This window comes from Haliotis cracherodii, unplaced genomic scaffold (genome assembly GCF_022045235.1).
Source record: "Haliotis cracherodii isolate W230 unplaced genomic scaffold, xgHalCrac1.p SCAF_6, whole genome shotgun sequence".
In the NCBI taxonomy this organism is placed as follows: Eukaryota; Metazoa; Mollusca; class Gastropoda; order Lepetellida; family Haliotidae; genus Haliotis; species Haliotis cracherodii.
The window spans coordinates 20048988-20076659 of NW_027266319.1; the positions used below are offsets into that span (position 1 = coordinate 20048988).

General features: G+C 48.3%; 1 protein-coding gene across 1 annotated transcript; it reads left to right on the plus strand.

The window, feature by feature from the left end:
• LOC139445733 (N-fatty-acyl-amino acid synthase/hydrolase PM20D1-like) lies at positions 1-27672 on the plus strand. The gene is made up of 11 exons (XM_071226938.1): positions 1-268; positions 1565-1797; positions 2693-2779; positions 6085-6221; positions 9713-9832; positions 20555-20630; positions 21042-21103; positions 22214-22292; positions 24282-24353; positions 25328-25493; positions 26788-27672. Exons 1-11 carry the CDS (start codon positions 1-3, stop codon positions 27012-27014), a joined length of 1527 nt encoding a protein of 508 aa, XP_071083039.1. The 3' UTR covers positions 27015-27672.

Below are 27672 nucleotides of genomic sequence, written 5' to 3' on the forward strand. Positions count from 1 at the left end.
ATGGCGGCTTCCACATGCCGTCTTGTGTTGACAATTTCGTGTAGTGTTATTTTCGTTTTAACAGCTATAGTTCTCATTCGGACTTTTACCCTCTCTGTGCGAATCGACGATGTTCAAATCTGTGATTCTAATGATGAGGATTTCATCGAAGCAACAGAAGAAATAATACAAAGATTTAAAAAAGCTTTAAGGTTCAAAACCGTATCCAAAGAAAAGGGCATATATGACAGAGATGAATTGCTTAAAATGCAAAATTTCATTATTTCAGGTATTTTTGATTTGTGAAATATACATATTTGTGTGAAACAATGCATGTCATGATGTCATACTATGGGTAGCTTAAATGTACAGTTTGTGTAGTGAAGTGTAGTTCTGCCGTAACCTACGTATCCTATTTAACACCTGGCCACCCGGTTACCATCGGTCCCCAGGAACACATTGTTGTAGAACCAGCTGAAATGGATCAGCCAGTGTTCTGTCAGATCGAGATTATAATGTGCAGGTCACCATCATATAGCTGGAATATTGCTGGAACCTTTGTTGTACACTGACATATCCTTGTTACTGGCGAGACCTCTGTTGTACACTGACATATCCTTGTTACTGGCGAGACCTCTGTTGTACACTGACATATCCTTGTTACTGGCGAGACCTCTGTTGTACACTGACATATCCTTGTTACTGGCAAGATCTCTGTTGTACGCTGACATATCCTTGTTACTGGCGAGACCTCTGTTGTACACTGACATATCCTTGTTACTGGCAAGACCTCTGTTGTACACTGACATATCCTTGTTACTGGCGAGACCTCTGTTGTACACTGACATATCCTTGTTACTGGCGAGACCTCTGTTGTACGCTGACATATCCTTGTTACTGGCGAGACCTCTGTTGTACGCTGACATATCCTTGTTACTGGCGAGACCTCTGTTGTACACTGACGTATCCTTGCATGAAAATATTGTTTTACAGATCAAAGAGACTTTAGCGCTAACTCTTTGAGGTCTTGGAAAACATTTCACATTTTTGGATATTTTCTCAATGAAAGTTTAATATTTCATGTCATATCATTGTCTAAATATGTTGACTTGTCCAAAATGAAACAGGTGAAAATCTCATGAATGGACTGTTTACTGTGTGTGTCCTGTTAAGTCTGGTTCCAATCACACAATATCCATATAGTTTACCCTGATCTTTCATGACTGAAACAAGCAGTCATATCACCAGTTCTCGTCTCACTTTGCTATGTGCTACCTCAAATACCCCGGGGGATGCCTGATAGCTTAATTACTTCCCACCCCTATCTTAATACACTGGAAAAATGTTTTTCAGTCAAAATATCATTTAGGATAGTCTTCTAATTCAGTTAGGTGTATTGATGGCTCATTAGTACAAGGCCACGCTTTTTAAACTGATCTCACCCAAACTTTTATTCACAACTGAAAGAATTCCAGCTATGTTGGTAATAAGACAGATTGAGCTAGTGACGTCACTTCCTTAACAACACTTTGGTAGCGAATGTTCCAGCGTATTTTTATCGAACATTTGTGTGTTTATTTTTCAGCCTTCCCTGTAGTGCACTCATCGCCGCTTGTGGAGTTTGAGGTCGTCAATAACTACAGTCTATTCTACTTCGTGAAAGGCAGCAATGAGACGTTAACGCCGTACATGTTAGCAAGTCACCTAGATGTTGTCCCGGCTGAACCAGAAAAGTGGGAGGTGCCGCCATTTTCTGCCGACATCAAGGATGGATTCATCTATGGGCGTGGCACCATTGATGACAAGCATGGAGTGATGGTAATGGTCACCATGTAGAAGTAAAGGTCAGGCTTGGAATCAATGCCCCAGTACCCCAGCTGACTGTAGTACACAATTTAAGTGCTACAATGGCTGCTGAGGCATCTTCCAGAATCACTGACTATAAAAATCCAGTTTCCACCCTGGCCGAACAAGACTGGAATTTCCAGGCTCAATGCTAGCCCCATCAGTGGCTATTACGAGTTATGTCCCTTCTGTGTCCCTCCTATTGACCAATCAGATTCAAACAAAATGGCGGCATCCAGTCAGGATGATCTCATAAACAATCAAGATCTATATTGTAAAAAAATGGGTCTTTCCCCATGAAGTGCTTTAATTCACTTGAAGACCTTGATTAAAAACATGAAAAGAATTGTAAAATATTTGTCAACTCCCAGTTGACGGTATACATGCTTTACAAATCTTGCAGTCGCAAAGCAATTTTGATTGGACTATGCATAGACTCGTTTGTCCAGCCAGAATGTAACTCCATAATTCCAGCCTAATTCAAGGATGGAAACTGGACTTTTACAGTCCATTAACTCCCTTGCCTCGGGAAGATGGACACACTGGTTACTCCACGGACTTGATATTCTGGAGATAAAAATTAAATTTGATATGAATTAAAATGCCCTGACAAATTATCTACAGCAATAGGGAAGAATAAGGTGTTTTTTAACTTCTTTTGAGTAGTATATGTGCTGTCAGAGTGTTATTGAATCCCTGTTGAGCGTTAATGTGAAATAGCAGTTAAGATTCTTGCTACCCCCTCACTATACTTAACAGATGCATTTAGTAAGGTACCTAATGACCCTTCACATTATTCACCTATTTAACAGATAGTCTGGAATTATCAGTATTTTTGAGAGATTACAATTTGTCTTTTGTTGTTCAGGCTATCCTTGAGACGATGGAGTTTCTGCTGAAGAGAGGATTTCAGCCCCAGAGATCCTTCTATGTAGGGTTCGGTCATGATGAGGAGGTGGGTGTTGTGCTGGTGAAGCTTGCTTAGCTGCATAGAAGACAAGATCTTACATCGGGTCATGACTTGTCTAATCAACCTGCTACTTCCAGTTTGTTGTATGCATACCTACGGTGTTAGTGGTGCGGAAGTGTATCTCCGTATTCCAAATGTAAACATGGAGACACGCCTGCTCTTCGAAAGTAGTTTTGGCAGAATGACTGTGGCTTTAGGTACTCACTCACTCACTCACTCACTCACTCACTCAACACGGGTATCCGCTGAAGGTAGTCACTCACTCACAACACAGGTATCTGCTGTAGGTGGTCACTCACTCACTCACAACACAGGTATCTGCTGACGGTAGTCACTCACTCACTCACAACACGGGTATCTGCTGCAGGTAGTCACTCACACATTGGAATGTGCATGTGCTGACGGTAGGCACTCACTCACTCACTCACAACACAGGTATCAGCTGCAGGTAGTCACTCACTCACTCACAACACGGGTATCTGCTGCAGGTAGTCACTCACTCACACATTGGATTGTGAATGTGCTGACGGTAGTCACTCACTCACTCACTCACAACACAGGTATCTGCTGCAGGTAGTCACTCACTCACACATTGGATTGTGAATGTGCTGACGGTAGTCACTCACTCACTCACAACATGGGTATCTGCTGCAGGTAGTCACTCACTCACTCACTCCATGGGTTCCTGTCACAGGAAGTCACTCACTCACAACATGGGTATCTGCTGCAGGTAGTCACTCACCCACTCACTCACTCCATGGGTTCCTGTCACAGGAAGTCACTCACTCACAACACGGGTTTCTGTTGCAGGTAGTCACTCACTCACCCACTCACTCCATGGGTTCCTGTCACAGGAAGTCACTCACTCACAACACGGGTATCTGCTGCAGGTAGTCACTCACTCACTCACTCCATGGGTTCCTGTCACAGGAAGTCACTCACTCACAACATGGGTATCTGTTGCAGGTAGTCACTCACTCACTCACTCCATGGGTTCCTGTCACAGGAAGTCACTCACTCACAACACGGGTATCTGCTGCAGGTAGTCACTCACTCACTCACTCCATGGGTTCCTGTCACAGGAAGTCACTCACTCACAACACAGGTTTCTGCTGCAGGTAGTCACTCACTCACTCACTCCATGGGTTCCTGTCACAGGAAGTCACTCACTCACAACACGGGTATCTGTTGCAGGTAGTCACTCACTCACTCACTCACTCCATGGGTTCCTGTCACAGGAAGTCACTCACTCACAACACGGGTATCTGTTGCAGGTAGTCACTCACTCACTCACTCCATGGGTTCCTGTCACAGGAAGTCACTCACTCACAACATGGGTATCTGCTGCAGGTAGTCACTCACTCACTCACAACATGGGTATCTGTTGCAGGAAGTCACTCACTCACAACATGGGTATCTGTCACAGGTAGTCACTCACTCACAACACGGGTATCTGCTGCAGGTAGTCACTCACTCACTCACTCACTCCATGGGTTCCTGTCACAGGAAGTCACTCACTCACAACACGGGTATCTGTTGCAGGTAGTCACTCACTCACTCACTCCATGGGTTCCTGTCACAGGAAGTCACTCACTCACAACACGGGTATCTGCTGCAGGTAGTCACTCACTCACTCACTCCATGGGTTCCTGTCACAGGAAGTCACTCACTCACAACACGGGTATCTGTTGCAGGTAGTCACTCACTCACTCACTCACTCCATGGGTTCCTGTCACAGGAAGTCACTCACTCACAACACGGGTATCTGCTGCAGGTAGTCACTCACTCACTCACTCACTCCATGGGTTCCTGTCACAGGAAGTCACTCACTCACAACATGGGTATCTGTTGCAGGTAGTCACTCACTCACTCACTCCATGGGTTCCTGTCACAGGAAGTCACTCACTCACAACACGGGTATCTGTTGCAGGTAGTCACTCACTCACTCACTCCATGGGTTCCTGTCACAGGAAGTCACTCACTCACAACATGGGTATCTGCTGCAGGTAGTCACTCACTCACTCACAACATGGGTATCTGTTGCAGGAAGTCACTCACTCACAACATGGGTATCTGTCACAGGTAGTCACTCACTCACAACACGGGTATCTGCTGCAGGTAGTCACTCACTCACTCACTCACTCCATGGGTTCCTGTCACAGGAAGTCACTCACTCACAACACGGGTATCTGTTGCAGGTAGTCACTCACTCACTCACTCCATGGGTTCCTGTCACAGGAAGTCACTCACTCACAACACGGGTATCTGCTGCAGGTAGTCACTCACTCACTCACTCCATGGGTTCCTGTCACAGGAAGTCACTCACTCACAACACGGGTATCTGTTGCAGGTAGTCACTCACTCACTCACTCACTCCATGGGTTCCTGTCACAGGAAGTCACTCACTCACAACACGGGTATCTGCTGCAGGTAGTCACTCACTCACTCACTCACTCCATGGGTTCCTGTCACAGGAAGTCACTCACTCACAACATGGGTATCTGTTGCAGGTAGTCACTCACTCACTCACTCCATGGGTTCCTGTCACAGGAAGTCACTCACTCACAACACGGGTATCTGTTGCAGGTAGTCACTCACTCACTCACTCCATGGGTTCCTGTCACAGGAAGTCACTCACTCACAACACGGGTATCTGTTGCAGGTAGTCACTCACTCACTCACTCCATGGGTTCCTGTCACAGGAAGTCACTCACTCACAACATGGGTATCTGTCACAGGTAGTCACTCACTCACTCACTCACTCCATGGGTTCCTGTCACAGGAAGTCACTCACAACACAGGTATCTGCTGCAGGTAGTCACTCACTCACTCACTCCATGGGTTCCTGTCACAGGAAGTCACTCACTCACAACATGGGTATCTGTCACAGGTAGTCACTCACTCACAACACGGGTATCTGCTGCAGGTAGTCACTCACTCACTCACTCACTCCATGGGTTCCTGTCTCAGGAAGTCACTCACTCACAACACGGGTTTCTGTTGCAGGTAGTCACTCACTCACTCACCCATTCACAACACGGGTATCTGCTGCAGGTAGTCACTCACTCACTCACAACACGGGTATCTGTTGCAGGTAGTCACTCACTCACTCACTCACAACATGGGTTCCTGTCACAGGAAGTCACTCACTCACAACACGGGTATCTGCTGCAGGTAGTCACTCACTCACTCACAACACAGGTATCTGTTGCAGGTAGTCACTCACTCACTCACAACATGGGTTCCTGTCACAGGAAGTCACTCACTCACAACACGGGTATCTGTTGCAGGTAGCAGGAACTGATGGGGCGGCTGCCATAGCTGAGCGTCTGACACAGAGGGGTGTGAGGAGGCTGGAGTTCCTCTCTGATGAGGGGCTGTGTGTGCTGGATGGCATTGTCCCGGGGATGAAGACAACCACATCCATGTAGGTAAACAAGTCACCCTGTCCTCATCACACGTAGGGGCGAGAGTGTTTCATGCTACCTCCAGTAATTGTGTGACTTACGTGATTGTGTCACTCGTGTGACTTACGTGATTGTGCCACTTATGTGACTTACGTGATTGTGCCACTTGTGTGACTTATGTGATTGTGCCACTTATGTGACTTACGTGATTGTGCCACTTGTGTGACTTACGTGATTGTGCCACTTGTGTGACTTACATGATTGAACCACTTGTGTGACTTACGTGATTGAACCACTTGTGTGACTTACGTGATTGTGCCACTTGTGTGGCTTACGTGATTGTGCCACTTGTGTGACTTAAGTGATTGTGCCACTTGTGTGACTTACATGATTGTGTCACTTGTGTGACTTACGTGATTGTGCCACTTCTGTGACATACCTGATTGTGCCACTTGTATGACTTACGTGATTGTGCCACTTATGTGACTTACGTGATTGTGCCACTTGTGTGACTTACTTGATTGTGCCACTTGTGTGACTTATGTGATTGTGCCACTTCTGTGACTTACGTGATTGTGCCACTTGTGTGACTTAAGTGATTGTGCCACTTGTGTGACTTACGTTATTGTGTCACTTGTGTGACTTACGTGATTGTGCAACTTGTGTGACTTACGTGATTGTGCCACTTGTGTGACTTAAGTGATTGTGCCACTTGTGTGACTTACGTTATTGTGTCACTTGTGTGACTTACGTGATTGTGCCACTTCTGTGACTTACGTGATTGTGCCACTTGTGTGACTTAAGTGATTGTGCCACTTGTGTGACTTACGTTATTGTGTCACTTGTGTGACTTACGTGATTGTGTCACTTGTGTGACTTACGTGATTGTGCCACTTGTGTGACTTAAGTGATTGTGCCACTTGTGTGACTTACGTTATTGTGTCACTTGTGTGACTTACGTGATTGTGCCACTTCTGTGACTTACGTGATTGTGCCACTTGTGTGACTTAAGTGATTGTGCCACTTGTGTGACTTACGTTATTGTGTCACTTGTGTGACTTACGTGATTGTGCAACTTATGTGACTTACGTGATTGTGTCACTTGTGTGACTTACGTGATTGTGCAACTTGTGTGACTTACGTGATTGTGCCACTTGTGTGACTTACGTTATTGTGTCACTTGTGTGACTTACGTGATTGTGCCACTTGTGTGACTTACGTGATTGTGCCACTTGTGTGACTTACGTTATTGTGTCACTTGTGTGACTTAAGTGATTGTGCCACTTGTGTGACTTACGTGATTGTGTCACTTGTGTGACTTACGTGATTGTGCCACTTGTGTGACTTAAGTGATTGTGCCACTTGTGTGACTTACGTTATTGTGCCACTTGTGTGACTTAAGTGATTGTGCAACTTGTGTGACTTACGTTATTGTGTCACTTGTGTGACTTACGTGATTGTGCCACTTGTGTGACTTACGTGATTGTGCCACTTGTGTGACCTTTGTGATTGTGTCACTTGTGTGACTTACGTGATTGTGCCACTTGTGTGACTTACGTGATTGTGCCACTTGTGTGACTTAAGTGATTGTGTCACTTGTGTGACTTACGTTATTGTGTCACTTGTGTGACTTACGTGATTGTGTCACTTATGTGACTTACGTGATTGTGCCACTTATGTGACTTACGTGATTGTGCCACTTGTGTGACCTTTGTGATTGTGTCACTTGTGTGACTTACGTGATTTCGCCACTTGTGTGACTTACGTGATTGTGCCACTTGTATGACTTATGTGATTGTGCCACTTGTGTGACTTGTGGTGAGACTATGACATCGTGCCCTGATGGTGATCGGCTGGTGAGACTGCGACATCGTGCCCTGATGGTGATCGGGTGGTGAGACTATGACATCATGCCCTGATGGTGATCGGGTGGTGAGACTATGACATCATGCCCTGATGGTGATCGGGTGGTGAGACTATGACATCATGCCCTGATGGTAATGGGTGGTGAGACTATAACATCATTCCCTGATGGTGATTGGGTGGTGAGACTATGACATCATGCCCTGATGGTGATTGGGTGGTGAGACTATGACATTGTGCCCTGATGGTGATCGGGTGGTGAGACTGCGACATCATGCCCTGATGGTGATCGGGAGCCCAGTCAAGATAATCTGATTGATAAGCAAGATATGTAATGTAATAAAAATATCTGTTGATGCCCAGTTGGTGGTTCACATGTTTTGTAAATCCTGTAGTCAACAGAAATCTGCATGTTGAAATTAATGTTGTTTACATACCAGATGTCTAGTTGGATACAAGATTTTGATTGGACTAGTTAGTCACGCCAAAATGTAACTCCGGAATTCCAGCAAATTCAGCAAGGGTGGAAACTGGACTTTTATAGTCAGGTAACTAACTCCCTTGACTTGGGAAGATGGGTGCATCACCATGGTTGTCGACATGATTCAATCATCTCAAGCCTCTATCCTCTTTTGTCTTTTCTGGTCTAGGTATAGCATAGTAATTACATCACCCTGTTGCATAGCAGCAGCTCTCAGCTGCATTCTCTCTCCATCATTCCTAGCTACCATAGGGACCGCCTCCGTGGTCTAGTGGTAGAGCGTCCGCCCGGAGAGCCGAAGGTCCAGGGTTCGATCCCCGCCCACGTCATACCAAAAGATGTTAAAAGATGGTACTTGTTGTTACCCTGTCTGGCGTTCGGCATTAAGGGGCTAAAACAAGGACTGGTCGGCTCCAAGTCAGTATACTGTGTCTGAGTGGGGTATTCATGTTAAACTGCGGCATGGTATCTCAGTGAGCTAGCACTATAAATTGGCATCAGTCCGGACTAGTACAAGCAGCCACACAAACACACACACGTACATTCATGTCGCTATATAAGTGCAATAATCGACGTTAAACCCCAATTCACCACCTCCTAGCTACCACACTTGTTCTCACTCGCTTTCATTTTCTGTTCCATCTGATTTCATCCAAATAACATCGCAGGTTCTAATTTCTAGTGGACTAGCCATCTGATTGGCCGATTGTCGTCTTGTAAAAACCAATAATTTCTGGCTGGCAGATACCGTGACGTCATAATGTTCGATGTGACGCCACTTGCTTGTCATGTAATGAGTCTGTTCACTAAGATTGCTTTGTTGAACATGCCCGTGGGCCCACTTGCACTAAACAATCTTTAGTTTTCAGCTACAATTGTTATCCACTTGCACAAAGCTAATGCAGGCTTAGATCATTGTTAGCTACAATAAAAAATTACAATTGGTCAGGACCAATCTGAGTAGCTAAACTCTCGTAGTCCCTGAAGATACTTGAATAACTGGCATGCAACATTTCATTTTGTTAAACTGTGCAAAGAAAATGTGTGAATCATCTATGGAGTATTGAGTTTATTTATCAACTGAAAACTGTTAATTTCGAAGCCACCTTGTCTCAAAAATGACTTTTTTTATTCCACTGAATCTGACATGTTGATTTTTGAAAACAGGATCGGTACATCGGAGAAGGGTCAGGTCATCTTGAGGTTAAGGGTCAAGGGCAGCGCTAGTCATTCCTCCATGCCCCCCCGGGAGAGTTCCATTGGAATCCTGGCAAGAGCTGTACACAGGTACTGTCGATACTTCGTCATTGTAAGACCATCACAACTGAGCAATTTATTTGTTTAATTTTCTTTGGATGTTATTCCAATGGTTTTCAAACGATATCTTCTTGTTGAAGATTTCTTCAGGTTGTCCCTGACTGCCTCCCTCATCTGGCAGCCATCTTGAGAAGTCTTTGACAGGCAATTAGGAGTTGGAAGAACATAAATACATGACACTTTTTTATGGATAAAAACTTCTCTCTTTTTTTAGGGATTATGTGTGCCCATATTGTCTAAGGCATCACAATTCGTTTTGTAGAGTTGTGTCCCTTGGGCACACCAGACCCCAATGATTGTAGGTTCGAATCCCGGTTTGCTCCATCATGTTTCGATGTTTATCAGCACTGTGCTCGTGGGTCTCACCGAAGTGGTAAACGTCTGAGACCTGCCTCACTTCAGAAACTCCCTCTGTGGGAGGTATCTGCCCAGTCCCCACCATGTGTACATCTATCTAAGTCCCGTGAAACTCCCTCCCTCACATGGGTCTGTGGAGGTATCTGCCCAGTCCCCACCATGTGTACATCTATCTAAGTCCCGTGAAACTCCCTCCCTCACATGGGTCTGTGGAGGTATCTGCCCAGTCCCCACCATGTGTACATCTATCTAAGTCCCGTGAAACTCCCTCCCTCACATGGGTCTGTGGAGGTATCTGCCCAGTCCCCACCATGTGTACATCTATCTAAGTCCCGTGTAACTCCCTCCCTCACATGGGTCTGTGGAGGTATCTGCCCAGTCCCCACCATGTGTACATCTATCTAAGTCCCGTGAAACTCCCTCCCTCACATGGGTCTGTGGAGGTATCTGCCCAGTCCCCACCATGTGTACATCTATCTAAGTCCCGTGAAACTCCCTCCCTCACATGGGTCTGTGGAGGTATCTGCCCAGTCCCCACCATGTGTACATCTATCTAAGTCCCGTGTAACTCCCTCCCTCACATGGGTCTGTGGAGGTATCTGCCCAGTCCCCACCACGTGTACATCTATCTGTGTCCCGTGAAACTCCCTCCCTCACATGGGTCTGTGGGAGGTATCTGCCCAGTCCCCACCATGTGTACATCTATCTAAGTCCCGTGAAACTCCCTCCCTCACATGGGTCTGTGGAGGTATCTGCCCAGTCCCCACCATGTGTACATCTATCTAAGTCCCGTGAAACTCCCTCCCTCACATGGGTCTGTGGAGGTATCTGCCCAGTCCCCACCATGTGTACATCTATCTAAGTCCCGTGAAACTCCCTCCCTCACATGGGTCTGTGGAGGTATCTGCCCAGTCCCCACCATGTGTACATCTATCTAAGTCCCGTGAAACTCCCTCCCTCACATGGGTCTGTGGAGGTATCTGCCCAGTCCCCACCATGTGTACATCTATCTAAGTCCCGTGAAACTCCCTCCCTCACATGGGTCTGTGGAGGTATCTGCCCAGTCCCCACCATGTGTACATCTATCTAAGTCCCGTGAAACTCCCTCCCTCACATGGGTCTGTGGAGGTATCTGCCCAGTCCCCACCATGTGTACATCTATCTAAGTCCCGTGAAACTCCCTCCCTCACATGGGTCTGTGGAGGTATCTGCCCAGTCCCCACCATGTGTACATCTATCTAAGTCCCGTGAAACTCCCTCCCTCACATGGGTCTGTGGAGGTATCTGCCCAGTCCCCGCCATGTGTACATCTATCTAAGTCCAATGAAACTCCCTCCCTCACATGGGTCTGTGGAGGTATCTGCCCAGTCCCCACCATGTGTACATCTATCTAAGTCCCGTGAAACTCCCTCCCTCACATGGGTCTGTGGGAGGTATCTGCCCAGTCCCCACCATGTGTACATCTATCTAAGTCCCGTGAAACTCCCTCCCTCACATGGGTCTGTGGAGGTATCTGCCCAGTCCCCACCATGTGTACATCTATCTAAGTCCCGTGAAACTCCCTCCCTCACATGGGTCTGTGGGAGGTATCTGCCCAGTCCCCACCATGTGTACATCTATCTAAGTCCCGTGAAACTCCCTCCCTCACATGGGTCTGTGGGAGGTATCTGCCCAGTCCCCACCATGTGTACATCTATCTAAGTCCCGTGAAACTCCCTCCCTCACATGGGTCTGTGGGAGGTATCTGCCCAGTCCCCACCATGTGTACATCTATCTAAGTCCCGTGAAACTCCCTCCCTCACATGGGTCTGTGGAGGTATCTGCCCAGTCCCCACCATGTGTACATCTATCTGTGTCCCGTGAAACTCCCTCCCTCACATGGGTCTGTGGAGGTATCTGCCCAGTCCCCACCATGTGTACATCTATCTAAGTCCTGTGAAACTCCCTCCCTCACATGGGTCTGTGGAGGTATCTGCCCAGTCCCCACCATGTGTACATCTATCTGTGTCCCGTGAAACTCCCTCCCTCACATGGGTCTGTGGGAGGTATCTGCCCAGTCCCCACCATGTGTACATCTATCTGTGTCCCGTGAAACTCCCTCCCTCACATGGGTCTGTAGAGGTATCTGCCCAGTCCCCACCACGTGTACATCTATCTAAGTCCCGTGAAACTCCCTCCCTCACATGGGTCTGTGGAGGTATCTGCCCAGTCCCCACCATGTGTACATCTATCTGTGTCCCGTGAAACTCCCTCCCTCACATGGGTCTGTGGAGGTATCTGCCCAGTCCCCACCATGTGTACATCTATCTGTGTCCCGTGAAACTCCCTCCCTCACATGGGTCTGTGGAGGTATCTGCCCAGTCCCCACCATGTGTACATGTATCTAAGTACCGTGAAACTCCCTCCCTCACATGGGTCTGTGGAGGTATCTGCCCAGTCCCCACCATGTGTACATCTATCTAAGTCCCGTGAAACTCCCTCCCTCACATGGGTCTGTGGAGGTATCTGCCCAGTCCCCACCATGTGTACATGTATCTAAGTCCCGTGAAACTCCCTCCCTCACATGGGTCTGTGGGAGGTATCTGCCCAGTCCCCACCATGTGTACATGTATCTAAGTCCCGTGTAACTCCCTCCCTCACATGGGTCTGTGGAGGTATCTGCCCAGTCCCCACCATGTGTACATCTATCTAAGTCCCGTGAAACTCCCTCCCTCACATGGGTCTGTGGAGGTATCTGCCCAGTCCCCACCATGTGTACATGTATCTAAGTACCGTGAAACTCCCTCCCTCACATGGGTCTGTGGAGGTATCTGCCCAGTCCCCACCATGTGTACATGTATCTAAGTCCCGTGAAACTCCCTCCCTCACATGGGTCTGTGGAGGTATCTGCCCAGTCCCCACCATGTGTACATCTATCTAAGTCCCGTGAAACTCCCTCCCTCACATGGGTCTGTGGAGGTATCTGCCCAGTCCCCACCATGTGTACATCTATCTAAGTCCCGTGAAACTCCCTCCCTCACATGGGTCTGTGGAGGTATCTGCCCAGTCCCCACCATGTGTACATCTATCTAAGTCCCGTGAAACTCCCTCCCTCACATGGGTCTGTGGAGGTATCTGCCCAGTCCCCACCATGTGTACATGTATCTAAGTCCCGTGAAACTCCCTCCCTCACATGGGTCTGTGGAGGTATCTGCCCAGTCCCCACCATGTGTACATGTATCTAAGTCCCGTGAAACTCCCTCCCTCACATGGGTCTGTGGAGGTATCTGCCCAGTCCCCACCATGTGTACATGTATCTAAGTCCCGTGTAACTCCCTCCCTCACATGGGTCTGTGGAGGTATCTGCCCAGTCCCCACCATGTGTACATGTATCTAAGTCCCGTGTAACTCCCTCCCTCACATGGGTCTGTGGGAGGTATCTGCCCAGTCCCCGCCACGTGTACATCTATCTGTGTCCCGTGTAACTCCCTCCCTCACATGGGTCTGTGGGAGGTATCTGCCCAGTCCCCGCCACGTGTACATCTATCTGTGTCCCGTGTAACTCCCTCCCTCACATGGGTCTGTGGGAGGTATCTGCCCAGTCCCCACCATGTGTACATCTATCTGTGTCCCGTGTAACTCCCTCCCTCACATGGGTCTGTGGGAGGTATCTGCCCAGTCCCCACCATGTGTACATCTATCTGTGTCCCGTGTAACTCCCTCCCTCACATGGGTCTGTGGAGGTATCTGCCCAGTCCCCACCATGTGTACATCTATCTGTGTCCCGTGTAACTCCCTCCCTCACATGGGTCTGTGGGAGGTATCTGCCCAGTCCCCACCATGTGTACATCTATCTGTGTCCCGTGTAACTCCCTCCCTCACATGGGTCTGTGGGAGGTATCTGCCCAGTCCCCGCCACGTGTACATCTATCTGTGTCCCGTGTAACTCCCTCCCTCACATGGGTCTGTGGGAGGTATCTGCCCAGTCCCCGCCACGTGTACATCTATCTGTGTCCCGTGTAACTCCCTCCCTCACATGGGTCTGTGGGAGGTATCTGCCCAGTCCCCGCCACGTGTACATCTATCTGTGTCCCGTGAAACTCCCTCCCTCACATGGGTCTGTGGGAGGTATCTGCCCAGTCCCCGCCACGTGTACATCTATCTGTGTCCCGTGAAACTCCCTCCCTCACATGGGTCTGTGGAGGTATCTGCCCAGTCCCCACCATGTGTACATCTATCTGTGTCCCGTGAAACTCCCTCCCTCACATGGGTCTGTGGAGGTATCTGCCCAGTCCCCACCATGTGTACATCTATCTGTGTCCCGTGAAACTCCCTCCCTCACATGGGTCTGTGGAGGTATCTGCCCAGTCCCCACCATGTGTACATCTATCTAAGTCCCGTGAAACTCCCTCCCTCACATGGGTCTGTGGGAGGTATCTGCCCAGTCCCCACCATGTGTACATCTATCTAAGTCCCGTGAAACTCCCTCCCTCACATGGGTCTGTGGAGGTATCTGCCCAGTCCCCGCCACGTGTACATCTATCTGTGTCCCGTGTAACTCCCTCCCTCACATGGGTCTGTGGAGGTATCTGCCCAGTCCCCACCATGTGTACATCTATCTAAGTCCCGTGAAACTCCCTCCCTCACATGGGTCTGTGGGAGGTATCTGCCCAGTCCCCACCATGTGTACATCTATCTAAGTCCCGTGAAACTCCCTCCCTCACATGGGTCTGTGGAGGTATCTGCCCAGTCCCCGCCACGTGTACATCTATCTGTGTCCCGTGTAACTCCCTCCCTCACATGGGTCTGTGGGAGGTATCTGCCCAGTCCCCACCATGTGTACATCTATCTGTGTCCCGTGAAACTCCCTCCCTCACATGGGTCTGTGGAGGTATCTGCCCAGTCCCCACCATGTGTACATCTATCTGTGTCCCGTGAAACTCCCTCCCTCACATGGGTCTGTGGAGGTATCTGCCCAGTCCCCACCACGTGTACATCTATCTAAGTCCCGTGAAACTCCCTCCCTCACATGGGTCTGTGGAGGTATCTGCCCAGTCCCCACCATGTGTACATCTATCTGTGTCCCGTGAAACTCCCTCCCTCACATGGGTCTGTGGAGGTATCTGCCCAGTCCCCACCATGTGTACATCTATCTAAGTCCCGTGAAACTCCCTCCCTCACATGGGTCTGTGGAGGTATCTGCCCAGTCCCCACCATGTGTACATCTATCTAAGTCCCGTGAAACTCCCTCCCTCACATGGGTCTGTGGAGGTATCTGCCCAGTCCCCACCATGTGTACATCTATCTAAGTCCCGTGAAACTCCCTCCCTCACATGGGTCTGTGGAGGTATCTGCCCAGTCCCCATCATGTGTACATCTATCTAAGTCCCGTGAAACTCCCTCCCTCACATGGGTCTGTGGAGGTATCTGCCCAGTCCCCACCATGTGTACATCTATCTAAGTCCCGTGAAACTCCCTCCCTCACATGGGTCTGTGGAGGTATCTGCCCAGTCCCCACCATGTGTACATCTATCTAAGTCCCGTGAAACTCCCTCCCTCACATGGGTCTGTGGAGGTATCTGCCCAGTCCCCATCATGTGTACATCTATCTAAGTCCCGTGAAACTCCCTCCCTCACATGGGTCTGTGGAGGTATCTGCCCAGTCCCCATCATGTGTACATCTATCTGTGTCCCGTGAAACTCCCTCCCTCACATGGGTCTGTGGAGGTATCTGCCCAGTCCCCATCATGTGTACATCTATCTAAGTCCCGTGAAACTCCCTCCCTCACATGGGTCTGTGGAGGTATCTGCCCAGTCCCCACCATGTGTACATCTATCTGTGTCCCGTGAAACTCCCTCCCTCACATGGGTCTGTGGAGGTATCTGCCCAGTCCCCACCATGTGTACATCTATCTAAGTCCCGTGAAACTCCCTCCCTCACATGGGTCTGTGGAGGTATCTGCCCAGTCCCCACCATGTGTACATCTATCTAAGTCCCGTGAAACTCCCTCCCTCACATGGGTCTGTGGAGGTATCTGCCCAGTCCCCGCCACGTGTACATCTATCTGTGTCCCGTGTAACTCCCTCCCTCACATGGGTCTGTGGGAGGTATCTGCCCAGTCCCCACCATGTGTACATCTATCTGTGTCCCGTGAAACTCCCTCCCTCACATGGGTCTGTGGAGGTATCTGCCCAGTCCCCACCATGTGTACATCTATCTGTGTCCCGTGAAACTCCCTCCCTCACATGGGTCTGTGGAGGTATCTGCCCAGTCCCCACCACGTGTACATCTATCTAAGTCCCGTGAAACTCCCTCCCTCACATGGGTCTGTGGAGGTATCTGCCCAGTCCCCACCATGTGTACATCTATCTGTGTCCCGTGAAACTCCCTCCCTCACATGGGTCTGTGGAGGTATCTGCCCAGTCCCCACCATGTGTACATCTATCTAAGTCCCGTGAAACTCCCTCCCTCACATGGGTCTGTGGAGGTATCTGCCCAGTCCCCACCATGTGTACATCTATCTAAGTCCCGTGAAACTCCCTCCCTCACATGGGTCTGTGGAGGTATCTGCCCAGTCCCCACCATGTGTACATCTATCTAAGTCCCGTGAAACTCCCTCCCTCACATGGGTCTGTGGAGGTATCTGCCCAGTCCCCATCATGTGTACATCTATCTAAGTCCCGTGAAACTCCCTCCCTCACATGGGTCTGTGGAGGTATCTGCCCAGTCCCCACCATGTGTACATCTATCTAAGTCCCGTGAAACTCCCTCCCTCACATGGGTCTGTGGAGGTATCTGCCCAGTCCCCACCATGTGTACATCTATCTAAGTCCCGTGAAACTCCCTCCCTCACATGGGTCTGTGGAGGTATCTGCCCAGTCCCCATCATGTGTACATCTATCTAAGTCCCGTGAAACTCCCTCCCTCACATGGGTCTGTGGAGGTATCTGCCCAGTCCCCATCATGTGTACATCTATCTGTGTCCCGTGAAACTCCCTCCCTCACATGGGTCTGTGGAGGTATCTGCCCAGTCCCCATCATGTGTACATCTATCTAAGTCCCGTGAAACTCCCTCCCTCACATGGGTCTGTAGAGGTATCTGCCCAGTCCCCACCACGTGTACATGTATCTAAGTCCCGTGAAACTCCCTCCCTCACATGGGTCTGTGGAGGTATCTGCCCAGTCCCCATCATGTGTACATCTATCTAAGTCCCGTGAAACTCCCTCCCTCACATGGGTCTGTGGAGGTATCTGCCCAGTCCCCACCACGTGTACATCTATCTAAGTCCCGTGAAACTCCCTCCCTCACATGGGTCTGTGGAGGTATCTGCCCAGTCCCCACCATGTGTACATCTATCTAAGTCCCGTGAAACTCCCTCCCTCACATGGGTCTGTGGAGGTATCTGCCCAGTCCCCACCACGTGTACATCTATCTGAGTCCCGTGAAACTCCCTCCCTCACATGGCTCTGTAGAGGTATCTGCCCAGTCCCCACCATGTGTACATCTATCTAAGTCCCGTGAAACTCCCTCCCTCACATGGGTCTGTGGGAGGTATCTGCCCAGTCCCCACCACGTGTACATCTATCTGTGTCCCGTGAAACTCCCTCCCTCACATGGCTCTGTAGAGGTATCTGCCCAGTCCCCACCACGTGTACATCTATCTGTGTCCCGTGAAACTCCCTCCCTCACATGGGTCTGTGGGAGGTATCTGCCCAGTCCCCACCACGTGTACATCTATCTGTGTCCCGTGAAACTCCCTCCCTCACATGGCTCTGTAGAGGTATCTGCCCAGTCCCCACCACGTGTACATCTATCTGTGTCCCGTGAAACTCCCTCCCTCACATGGGTCTGTGGGAGGTATCTGCCCAGTCCCCGCCATGTGTACATCTATCTGTGTCCCGTGAAACTCCCTCCCTCACATGGGTCTGTGGGAGGTATCTGCCCAGTCCCCACCATGTGTACATCTATCTAAGTCCCGTGAAACTCCCTCCCTCACATGGGTCTGTGGGAGGTATCTGCCCAGTCCCCACCATGTGTACATCTATCTAAGTCCCGTGAAACTCCCTCCCTCACATGGGTCTGTGGAGGTATCTGCCCAGTCCCCACCATGTGTACATCTATCTAAGTCCCGTGAAACTCCCTCCCTCACATGGGTCTGTGGGAGGTATCTGCCCAGTCCCCACCACGTGTACATCTATCTGTGTCCCGTGAAACTCCCTCCCTCACATGGGTCTGTGGAGGTATCTGCCCAGTCCCCACCATGTGTACATCTATCTAAGTCCCGTGAAACTCCCTCCCTCACATGGGTCTGTGGAGGTATCTGCCCAGTCCCCACCATGTGTACATCTATCTAAGTCCCGTGAAACTCCCTCCCTCACATGGGTCTGTGGAGGTATCTGCCCAGTCCCCACCATGTGTACATCTATCTAAGTCCCGTGAAACTCCCTCCCTCACATGGCTCTGTAGAGGTATCTGCCCAGTCCCCACCACGTGTACATCTATCTGTGTCCCGTGAAACTCCCTCCCTCACATGGCTCTGTAGAGGTATCTGCCCAGTCCCCACCACGTGTACATCTATCTGTGTCCCGTGAAACTCCCTCCCTCACATGGGTCTGTGGGAGGTATCTGCCCAGTCCCCATCATGTGTGCATCTATCTAAGTCCCGTGAAACTCCCTCCCTCACATGGGTCTGTGGGAGGTATCTGCCCAGTCCCCACCATGTGTACATCTATCTAAGTCCCGTGAAACTCCCTCCCTCACATGGGTCTGTGGGAGGTATCTGCCCAGTCCCCACCATGTGTACATCTATCTAAGTCCCGTGAAACTCCCTCCCTCACATGGGTCTGTGGAGGTATCTGCCCAGTCCCCACCATGTGTACATCTATCTAAGTCCCGTGAAACTCCCTCCCTCACATGGGTCTGTGGGAGGTATCTGCCCAGTCCCCACCACGTGTACATCTATCTGTGTCCCGTGAAACTCCCTCCCTCACATGGCTCTGTAGAGGTATCTGCCCAGTCCCCACCACGTGTACATCTATCTGTGTCCCGTGAAACTCCCTCCCTCACATGGGTCTGTGGGAGGTATCTGCCCAGTCCCCATCATGTGTGCATCTATCTAAGTCCCGTGAAACTCCCTCCCTCACATGGGTCTGTGGGAGGTATCTGCCCAGTCCCCACCATGTGTACATCTATCTAAGTCCCGTGAAACTCCCTCCCTCACATGGGTCTGTGGGAGGTATCTGCCCAGTCCCCACCATGTGTACATCTATCTAAGTCCCGTGAAACTCCCTCCCTCACATGGGTCTGTGGAGGTATCTGCCCAGTCCCCACCATGTGTACATCTATCTAAGTCCCGTGAAACTCCCTCCCTCACATGGGTCTGTGGGAGGTATCTGCCCAGTCCCCACCATGTGTACATCTATCTAAGTCCCGTGAAACTCCCTCCCTCACATGGGTCTGTGGGAGGTATCTGCCCAGTCCCCACCATGTGTACATCTATCTAAGTCCCGTGAAACTCCCTCCCTCACATGGGTCTGTGGGAGGTATCTGCCCAGTCCCCACCATGTGTACATCTATCTAAGTCCCGTGAAACTCCCTCCCTCACATGGGTCTGTGGGAGATATCTGCCCAGTCCCCACCATGTGTACATCTATCTAAGTCCCGTGAAACTCCCTCCCTCACATGGGTCTGTGGGAGGTATCTGCCCAGTCCCCACCATGTGTACATCTATCTAAGTCCCGTGAAACTCCCTCCCTCACATGGGTCTGTAGAGGTATCTGCCCAGTCCCCACCATGTGTACATCTATCTAAGTCCCGTGAAACTCCCTCCCTCACATGGGTCTGTAGAGGTATCTGCCCAGTCCCCACCATGTGTACATGTATCTAAGTCCCGTGAAACTCCCTCCCTCACATGGGTCTGTGGGAGGTATCTGCCCAGTCCCCATCATGTGTACATCTATCTAAGTCCCGTGTAACTCCCTCCCTCACATGGGTCTGTGGAGGTATCTGCCCAGTCCCCACCATGTGTACATCTATCTAAGTCCCGTGAAACTCCCTCCCTCACATGGGTCTGTGGGAGGTATCTGCCCAGTCCCCACCATGTGTACATCTATCTAAGTCCCGTGAAACTCCCTCCCTCACATGGGTCTGTGGGAGATATCTGCCCAGTCCCCACCATGTGTACATCTATCTAAGTCCCGTGAAACTCCCTCCCTCACATGGGTCTGTAGAGATATCTGCCCAGTCCCCATCATGTGTGCATCTATCTAAGTCCCGTGAAACTCCCTCCCTCACATGGGTCTGTAGAGGTATCTGCCCAGTCCCCGCCATGTGATGTGCTGGTATTCTGCTGCAGGTTGGAGACAGTCGGACACCCCAGCATGTTCGGACATGGACCGGAGAAGGACATGTTTGAGCACCTGGCGTCTCAGGTAACACTAGCTCCACTAACATCTACAGTAAAGAGGGACCACCAGTTTTACCATTGGTGGTGCAGAGGGTTTCTGAAACAAAAGAACTGAAATATCCTTCATTACAAGACAAAATTAAGATATCAGAAAGAAGTGTAAAGAAAATAATTATCTGACTTAGAATTTTTTTTATGAAATATTAACAAAATTGTAGAAAAGTATTTACTTCATGATCTTAAAGGGACAGGACATCGACTGTTCTGACGCTTTGTTTGTAAACAACAGCCAACAACCCCCTTGCTCTCTCGGCTTTCCTCGCCATTTTCTGCGAGAGAACAGAACAGAACCGTCAATGCACTGACTTTTAACAGATGAAAATGTGCATGTTTATGAAAAATGTTTTATGGATGTTTTGATTTCTTATTTTTACAGATGTACTTCCCACATCGCATGGTCATGTCGAACCTGTGGTTGTTCACTCCGGTTGTATCATGGTGAGTTCTTCAGACATGACCTTGTATCATGGTGAGTTCTTCAGACATGACCTTGTACCATGGTGAGTACTTCATACATGACCTTGTATCATGGTGAGTTCTTCGGACATGACCTTGTATCATGGTGAGTACTTCAGACATGACCTTGTATCATGGTGAGTACTTCAGACATGACCTTGTATCATGGTGAGTACTTCAGACATGACCTTGTACCATGGTGAGTACTTCAGACATGACCTTGTACCATGGTGAGTACTTCAGACATGACCTTGTATCATGGTGAGTACTTCAGACATGACCTTGTATCATGGTGAGTACTTCAGACATGACCTTGTATCATGGTGAGTACTTCAGACATGACCTTGTATCATGGTGAGTACTTCAGACATGACCTTGTATCATGGTGAGTACTTCAGACATGACCTTGTATCATGGTGAGTACTTCAGACATGACCTTGTACCATGGTGAGTACTTCAGACATGACCTTGTACCATGGTGAGTACTTCAGACATGACCTTGTACCATGGTGAGTACTTCAGACATGACCTTGTATCATGGTGAGTACTTCAGACATGACCTTGTATCAGGGTGAGTACTTCAGACATAACCTTGTATCAGGGTGAGTTCATCGGACATGACCTTGTATCAGGGTGAGTACTTCAGACATGACCTTGTATCATGGTGAGTACTTCAGACATGACCTTGTATCATGGAGAGTAATTCAGACATGACCTTGTATCAGGGTGAGTATTTCAGACATGACATTGTATCATGGTGAGTAGAGGGGTGTATGGGTGGCTGGGTCATATAAGTTACTGAAATTCTCTATTCAGAGTTGTGTGCCTTTGCTATTCTTGGATCCGATGATATGGATTTGCAATCCCAGCTTCACTCCAATTATGATCTTTGGACAGTGAACACCATACCCATGCCTGTGTCACTTTGGGCTTTCCTCTGACAGTATGCTACACATATGATAAAACACTTTTCATAGCAGCATTGAACAAGTTCACTCAGTCCATCTGCTCAATATGGGTACCCGGTAGTACTGGGATTTGGGAGAAATGTCTGTTATTTGCTGATCAAATATATATATATTCCTGTTTCAGGATGTTGTCAAGGAAGCCATCAACTAATGCCGTGTTGCGGACAGTGACATCGGTCACTCAGTTCCAGGCAGGGATCAAGGTCAGTCGAAACGCCAATTCTGGTTGTATGGAAACTCAGTAACAATACCTGCAACAACCATGCATGTACATTATATATACTACTGAAAAGAAGTTGAAGAACACCCTGATTCTTTCATTACACTACAGTTCATATGTCATGGCATGCTTGATTTAGTATACCGTATTCGACCCATTAAGCCCCCCTCCCCCAATAAGCGCCCCCCCCCCCCCCCCCCCCGTTCCGAAAGTTTAAATAGATAATTATTTCGTTTTAAATGAAAATCGTCCAGGAACCGAGGTTTCCGGATATTTGAAGTCCGTATAAGCGGGGCATGACTGTATTCTGTTTATTTTAGATATTTGTCACTTTGAATATTATGAGCAGAAAAAAATTACACCGTACCCCTTCAGCGAAGTCCGGCAAACGAACGGGTGATGAGAAACTTTGTCAATTTGTATACAAATTCAAAATTTGAGATAAAAAAATCACCAGACATGTTGATTTACCGTTTAAATTGTATTTTTTGTTCAGCTAGGCATCGTTTTATATCCAGGGATTAAGATTACCTTGTGCATTTTCTCGTAAACTAAGCCGGACACAGCAATCAGCTGCACACTCGTTTTCATGGAATCTACCGGTGAGTCGGTCAAGACACACCCAATGATATAACTTTACAGGATTTTAAATGCAAGGATCGGCAAAAGTTGTATCTGAAACTATTTTTTTATCAGGAATAATATATTCCAATATCTTGTTAATTTAGATGCAGCTTTTACTAAACATATTTAAAATAATAATAACCCAAAGCTGATCGCTATTGCCGGGTATTATTTTTTACATGCAACCAGTCTGACCAGTCACCGTCAAGGTCCCCGTGCACGTGATCGCGTTATCGCGAGAATTACGTGTTGACATAGAATCGTCCAACAAAAACAAATATGACTTTTAACGATTCAAAGTATGGCATTTATGATATATGTATCCATTCTCTGTCAACTAAAGTTTGTTTCAAGGCGTCAATAGCGGTAATCTGACCGTGGTTGCTGTTAATAACGGTGAGTTGTGCGATCTTCTGATCGCTTCACACACAATTTCGCCGAAATTAATTAAAACAATATTAAAAGGAATTTTGAATAAAATTCATGAAATAAGTTACAAACAAAAGTCCTGATATACAAAGAACACTTTTTATAGCCAGACAGTGTAATTACATGAGTAATTTGCGAACTTCAGTATGGATTTGTTGACATGGTATTTCCCCTGTTACGTGCTCACAGTAATGTCTTTCCATGGGGGAAAAAACATCAAAACTCATTAATTCGTGTATAATGCGCACCCCCTTCTACACAGCTGTGGTTTTTTTTTAAAAAGTGTGCACTTTTCTCAAGAAAATATGGTAAGGCTTACTGATGAATTTATGCCAATTTGACCTGAATTGTCCCCAATAAGCGCCCACTCTTTCTGTCTTTTTTTAAGCGCCCTGGGCGCTTAATGGGTCAAATACGGTAGTCTTATAAAAAATTGTCCATTCTTTAACTGTTTTTCTGTAGTATATGTTCACTTTAGGGAGCAGTCATTTATGACAGATGTAAAACATAACACCGTTTTTTAGAGGATCATGTTTAAAAGTAATAGTTAATATAGTGGTCAGTTATAATTTGATAACAAACATTTGATATATATTTAGTTTGATTCTGGTCCATCAATGTTTTGAAGTCATTATCTGAAAACAAGTTTCATGCCAGTGTTAAGGTCCAGCCATTGATACATGTATATTTGTCTGACCATCTAACTTTGTCGGGATCATTTATGAAGGACAATAAATGAAAATATCAATATTCCAGTAATGGCGAAAGATTTTTATTGAAATGGGAACATATTGATAGGTATGGTTGAAGTCAATTGTGTTAAGTCTTCTGATCCTGATAAATTTACTGTATCTTTTCTTATGAATTAGAGTTTTTCTAATGTATTGTTGAGCAATGTGATTGCTGGAATATGTTCCAGGACAATGTGATGCCCCCCGAGGCAGTCGCTATCGTCAACCACCGCATACACCCAGCACAGACTGTCCAGGAGGTAGGATACACATTCAGTTACCTCCCTTTGTATAAGTTAATAAGTATCTGAAGCTGACTGTAGCAGACATGGTCTGTCTGTAGGTGACTGTAGCAGACATGGACTATCTGAAGCTGACTGTAGCAGACATGGTCTATCTGAAGCTGACTGTAGGAGACGGTCTATCTGAAACTGACTGTAGCAGACATCTCTCTATCTTAAACTGACTGTAGCAGACATGGTTTAACTATCTGAAACTGACTGTAGCAGACGTGGTCTCACTATCTGAAGCTGACTGTAGCAGACATGGTCTCACCATCAGAAACTGACTAGCAGACGAGTTCTAACTATCTGAAGCTGACTGTAGCAGACGTGGTCTCACTATCTGAAACTGATTGTAGCAGACATGGTCTATCTGAAACTGACTGTAGCAGATGTGGTCTCACTATCTGAAACTGACTGTAGCAGACATGGTCTATCTGAAACTGACTGTAGCAGACATCTTCTCTCTATCTGAAGCTGACTGCAGCAGACGTGGTCTCACTATGTGAGGCTGACTGTAGCAGACATGGTCTCACCATCTGAAACTGACTGTAGCAGACATGGTCTCAGCATCTGAAACTGGCTGTAGCAGACGTGGTCTCACTATCTGAAGCTGACAGTAGCAGACGTGGTCTCACTCTCTGAAACTGACTGTAGCTGATGTCTTCTCTCCATATGAAACTGATTGTAGCAGACGTGTTCTCACTATCTGAAGCTGACTGTAGCAGACATCTCACTATCTGAAGCTGACTGTAGCAGACATCTCACTATCTGAAGCTGACTGTAGCAGACGTGGTCTCACTATATGAAACTGACTGTAGCAGACATGCTCTCACTACCTGAAACTGACATTAGCAGACATCTTTTCTGCATCTGAAACTGATTGTAGCAGATGTGTTTTCTACATTTGAAACTGACTGTATTGATAAAACAATCCAACTCTGTTACCACAGGTAATAGACTATGACCGCAAATTGATCAATGATGACCGAGTTCAGATCGAAGTGAAGTACTCTCAAGAATCTCTGCCATTGTCCCCGTACGGACCTGACGACTTCGGCTACCAGGTCATCAAGAACAGCATCCGACAAGTGTGGAAGGACACTATAGTAGCCCCAGGTAGGTCGGGACAAGTGTGGAAGGGCACCATAGTAGCCCAGGTAGGCAGGGACAAGTGTGACAGGACACCATAGTAGCCCCAGGTAGGTCGGTACAAGTGTGGAAGGACATCATAGTAGCCCGAGGTAGGTCGGGACAAGTGTGGAAGGACATCATAGTGGCCCCAGGTAGGTCGGGACAAGTGTGGAAGGACATCATAGTAGCCCGAGGTAGGTCGGGACAAGTGTGGAAGGACATCATAGTGGCCCCAGGTAGGTCGGGACAAGTGTGGAAGGACATCATAGTGGCCCCAGGTAGGTCGGGACAAGTGTGGAAGGACACCATAGTAGAACCAGGTTGGCCGGGACAAGTGTGGAAGGACATCATAGTAGCCCCAGGTAGGTCGGGACAAGTGTGACAGGACACCATAGTAGAACCAGGTTGGCTTGGACAAGTGTTGAAGGACGCCATAGTGGCCCCAGGTAGGTCGGTACAAGTGTGGAAGGACATCATAGTAGCCCCAGGTAGGTCGGGACAAGTGTGGAAGGACATCACAGCAGCCCCAGGTAGGCCGGGACAAGTGTTGAAGGACGCCATAGTGGCCCCAGGTAGGTCGGGACAAGTGTGGAAGGACATCATAGTAGCCCCAGGTAGGTCGGGACAAGTGTGGAAGGACATCACAGCAGCCCCAGGTAGGTCAGGACAAGTGTTGAAGGATGCCATAGTGGCCCCAGGTAGGTCGGGACAAGTGTGGAAGGACATCATAGTAGCCCCAGGTAGGTCGGGACAAGTGTGACAGGACACCATAGTAGAACCAGGTTGGCCGGGACAAGTGTGACAGGACACCATAGTAGAATCAGGTAGGTCGGGACAAGTGTGGAAGGACACCATAGTAGAACCAGGTTGGCCGGGACAAGTGTTGAAGGACACCAGAGTGGCCCCAGGTAGGTCGGGACAAGTGTGGAAGGACACCATAGTAGCCCCAGGTAGGTCGGGACAAGTGTGACAGGACACCATAGTAGAACCAGGTTGGCCGGGACAAGTGTGGAAGGACGCCATAGTAGCCCCAGGTAGGTCGGGACAAGTGTGGAAGGACATCATAGTAGCCCCAGGTAGGTCGGGACAAGTGTGGAAGGACGCCATAGTGGCCCCAGGTAGGTCGGGACAAGTGTGGAAGTACACATGGCTCTAGAAGTGCAGTAGTCCTGAACTCAGTGTTAAAGCCCATATCACTTCACCTCATCCTAAAGTCCATGTCATAGAGGCCCCATGATCTGACTCCCCATGATCTGACTCATGTTTCCCAATTTTCCAGGTGTGATGATTGGCAACACAGACACCCGTCACTACATCAATCTCACCAACAACATCTACAGGTTCTCGCCCACGTACATGTATCCAGAAGACGTGGCACGCTTCCATGGCGACAATGAGAGGATATCGGTGAAGAACTATGAGCAGGCCATCAACTTCTTCTACCACCTGATCCAGAACGCAGACAAACCTGGGCTTCAGCTGTCTCACAGTCACAGCGAGCTGTAATTTGGTCAGGATAACTAGTTACATCTGTCAGTAGCTGCCGAGTCTTGTAATGATGGCTCATGGCCCTACCTATTATTACCCCGGTCAATAGATCAGTGTGCACTCAATGTTCATTCTCATCTCCCTGGGGAGTATACAACCCAAGCTGCATCAGGTGCTAGAAGCTTAACAGTCACATTACCATCTCATCCTACCGGGTACCCATTCACTGCTGGTTGAACAGAGGCATATTTCGAACAAAGCCACTGATGCTCATCTCCCCAGGGAGTATACAACCCAAGCTGCATCAGGTGCTAGAAGCTTAACAGACACATTACCATCTCATCCTATCGGGTACCCATTCACTGCTGGTTGAACAGAGGCATATTTCGAACAAAGCCACTGATGCCTCAGGAGATGCTACAGTCTTGGACACATGGAGATCAAAGGTTGAGGGTGTGCATGAACGTTTTATGCATTTAAAGTTATGTTATTTTATGAGCATAGGGCTTGTGTCCAACCCCCACCTTTGCTCACATAGTGTTTCAGACCATTCTGCTCATAAAAATCCTGTGCAGCCTACTACTGACAAATGTTACAAATTACTGACCGATCATTTATTACAGGGGGGGCGGGGGGTTCAGAGCTTTTGGTGCATTACTGTACTGAAAATATCGAC

What these genes read in the sequence shown, in the direction of transcription:
- LOC139445733 (XM_071226938.1), top strand. Translation starts at nt 1, where the DNA reads ATGGCGGCTTCCACATGCCGTCTTGTGTTGACAATTTCGTGTAGTGTT. An exon ending in TTCACTCCGGTTGTATCATG is followed by an intron (nt 21,104 to 22,213) that starts GTGAGTTCTTCA and finishes TTCCTGTTTCAG; the next exon opens with GATGTTGTCAAGGAAGCCAT. An exon ending in GGACACTATAGTAGCCCCAG is followed by an intron (nt 25,494 to 26,787) that starts GTAGGTCGGGAC and finishes CCAATTTTCCAG; the next exon opens with GTGTGATGATTGGCAACACA.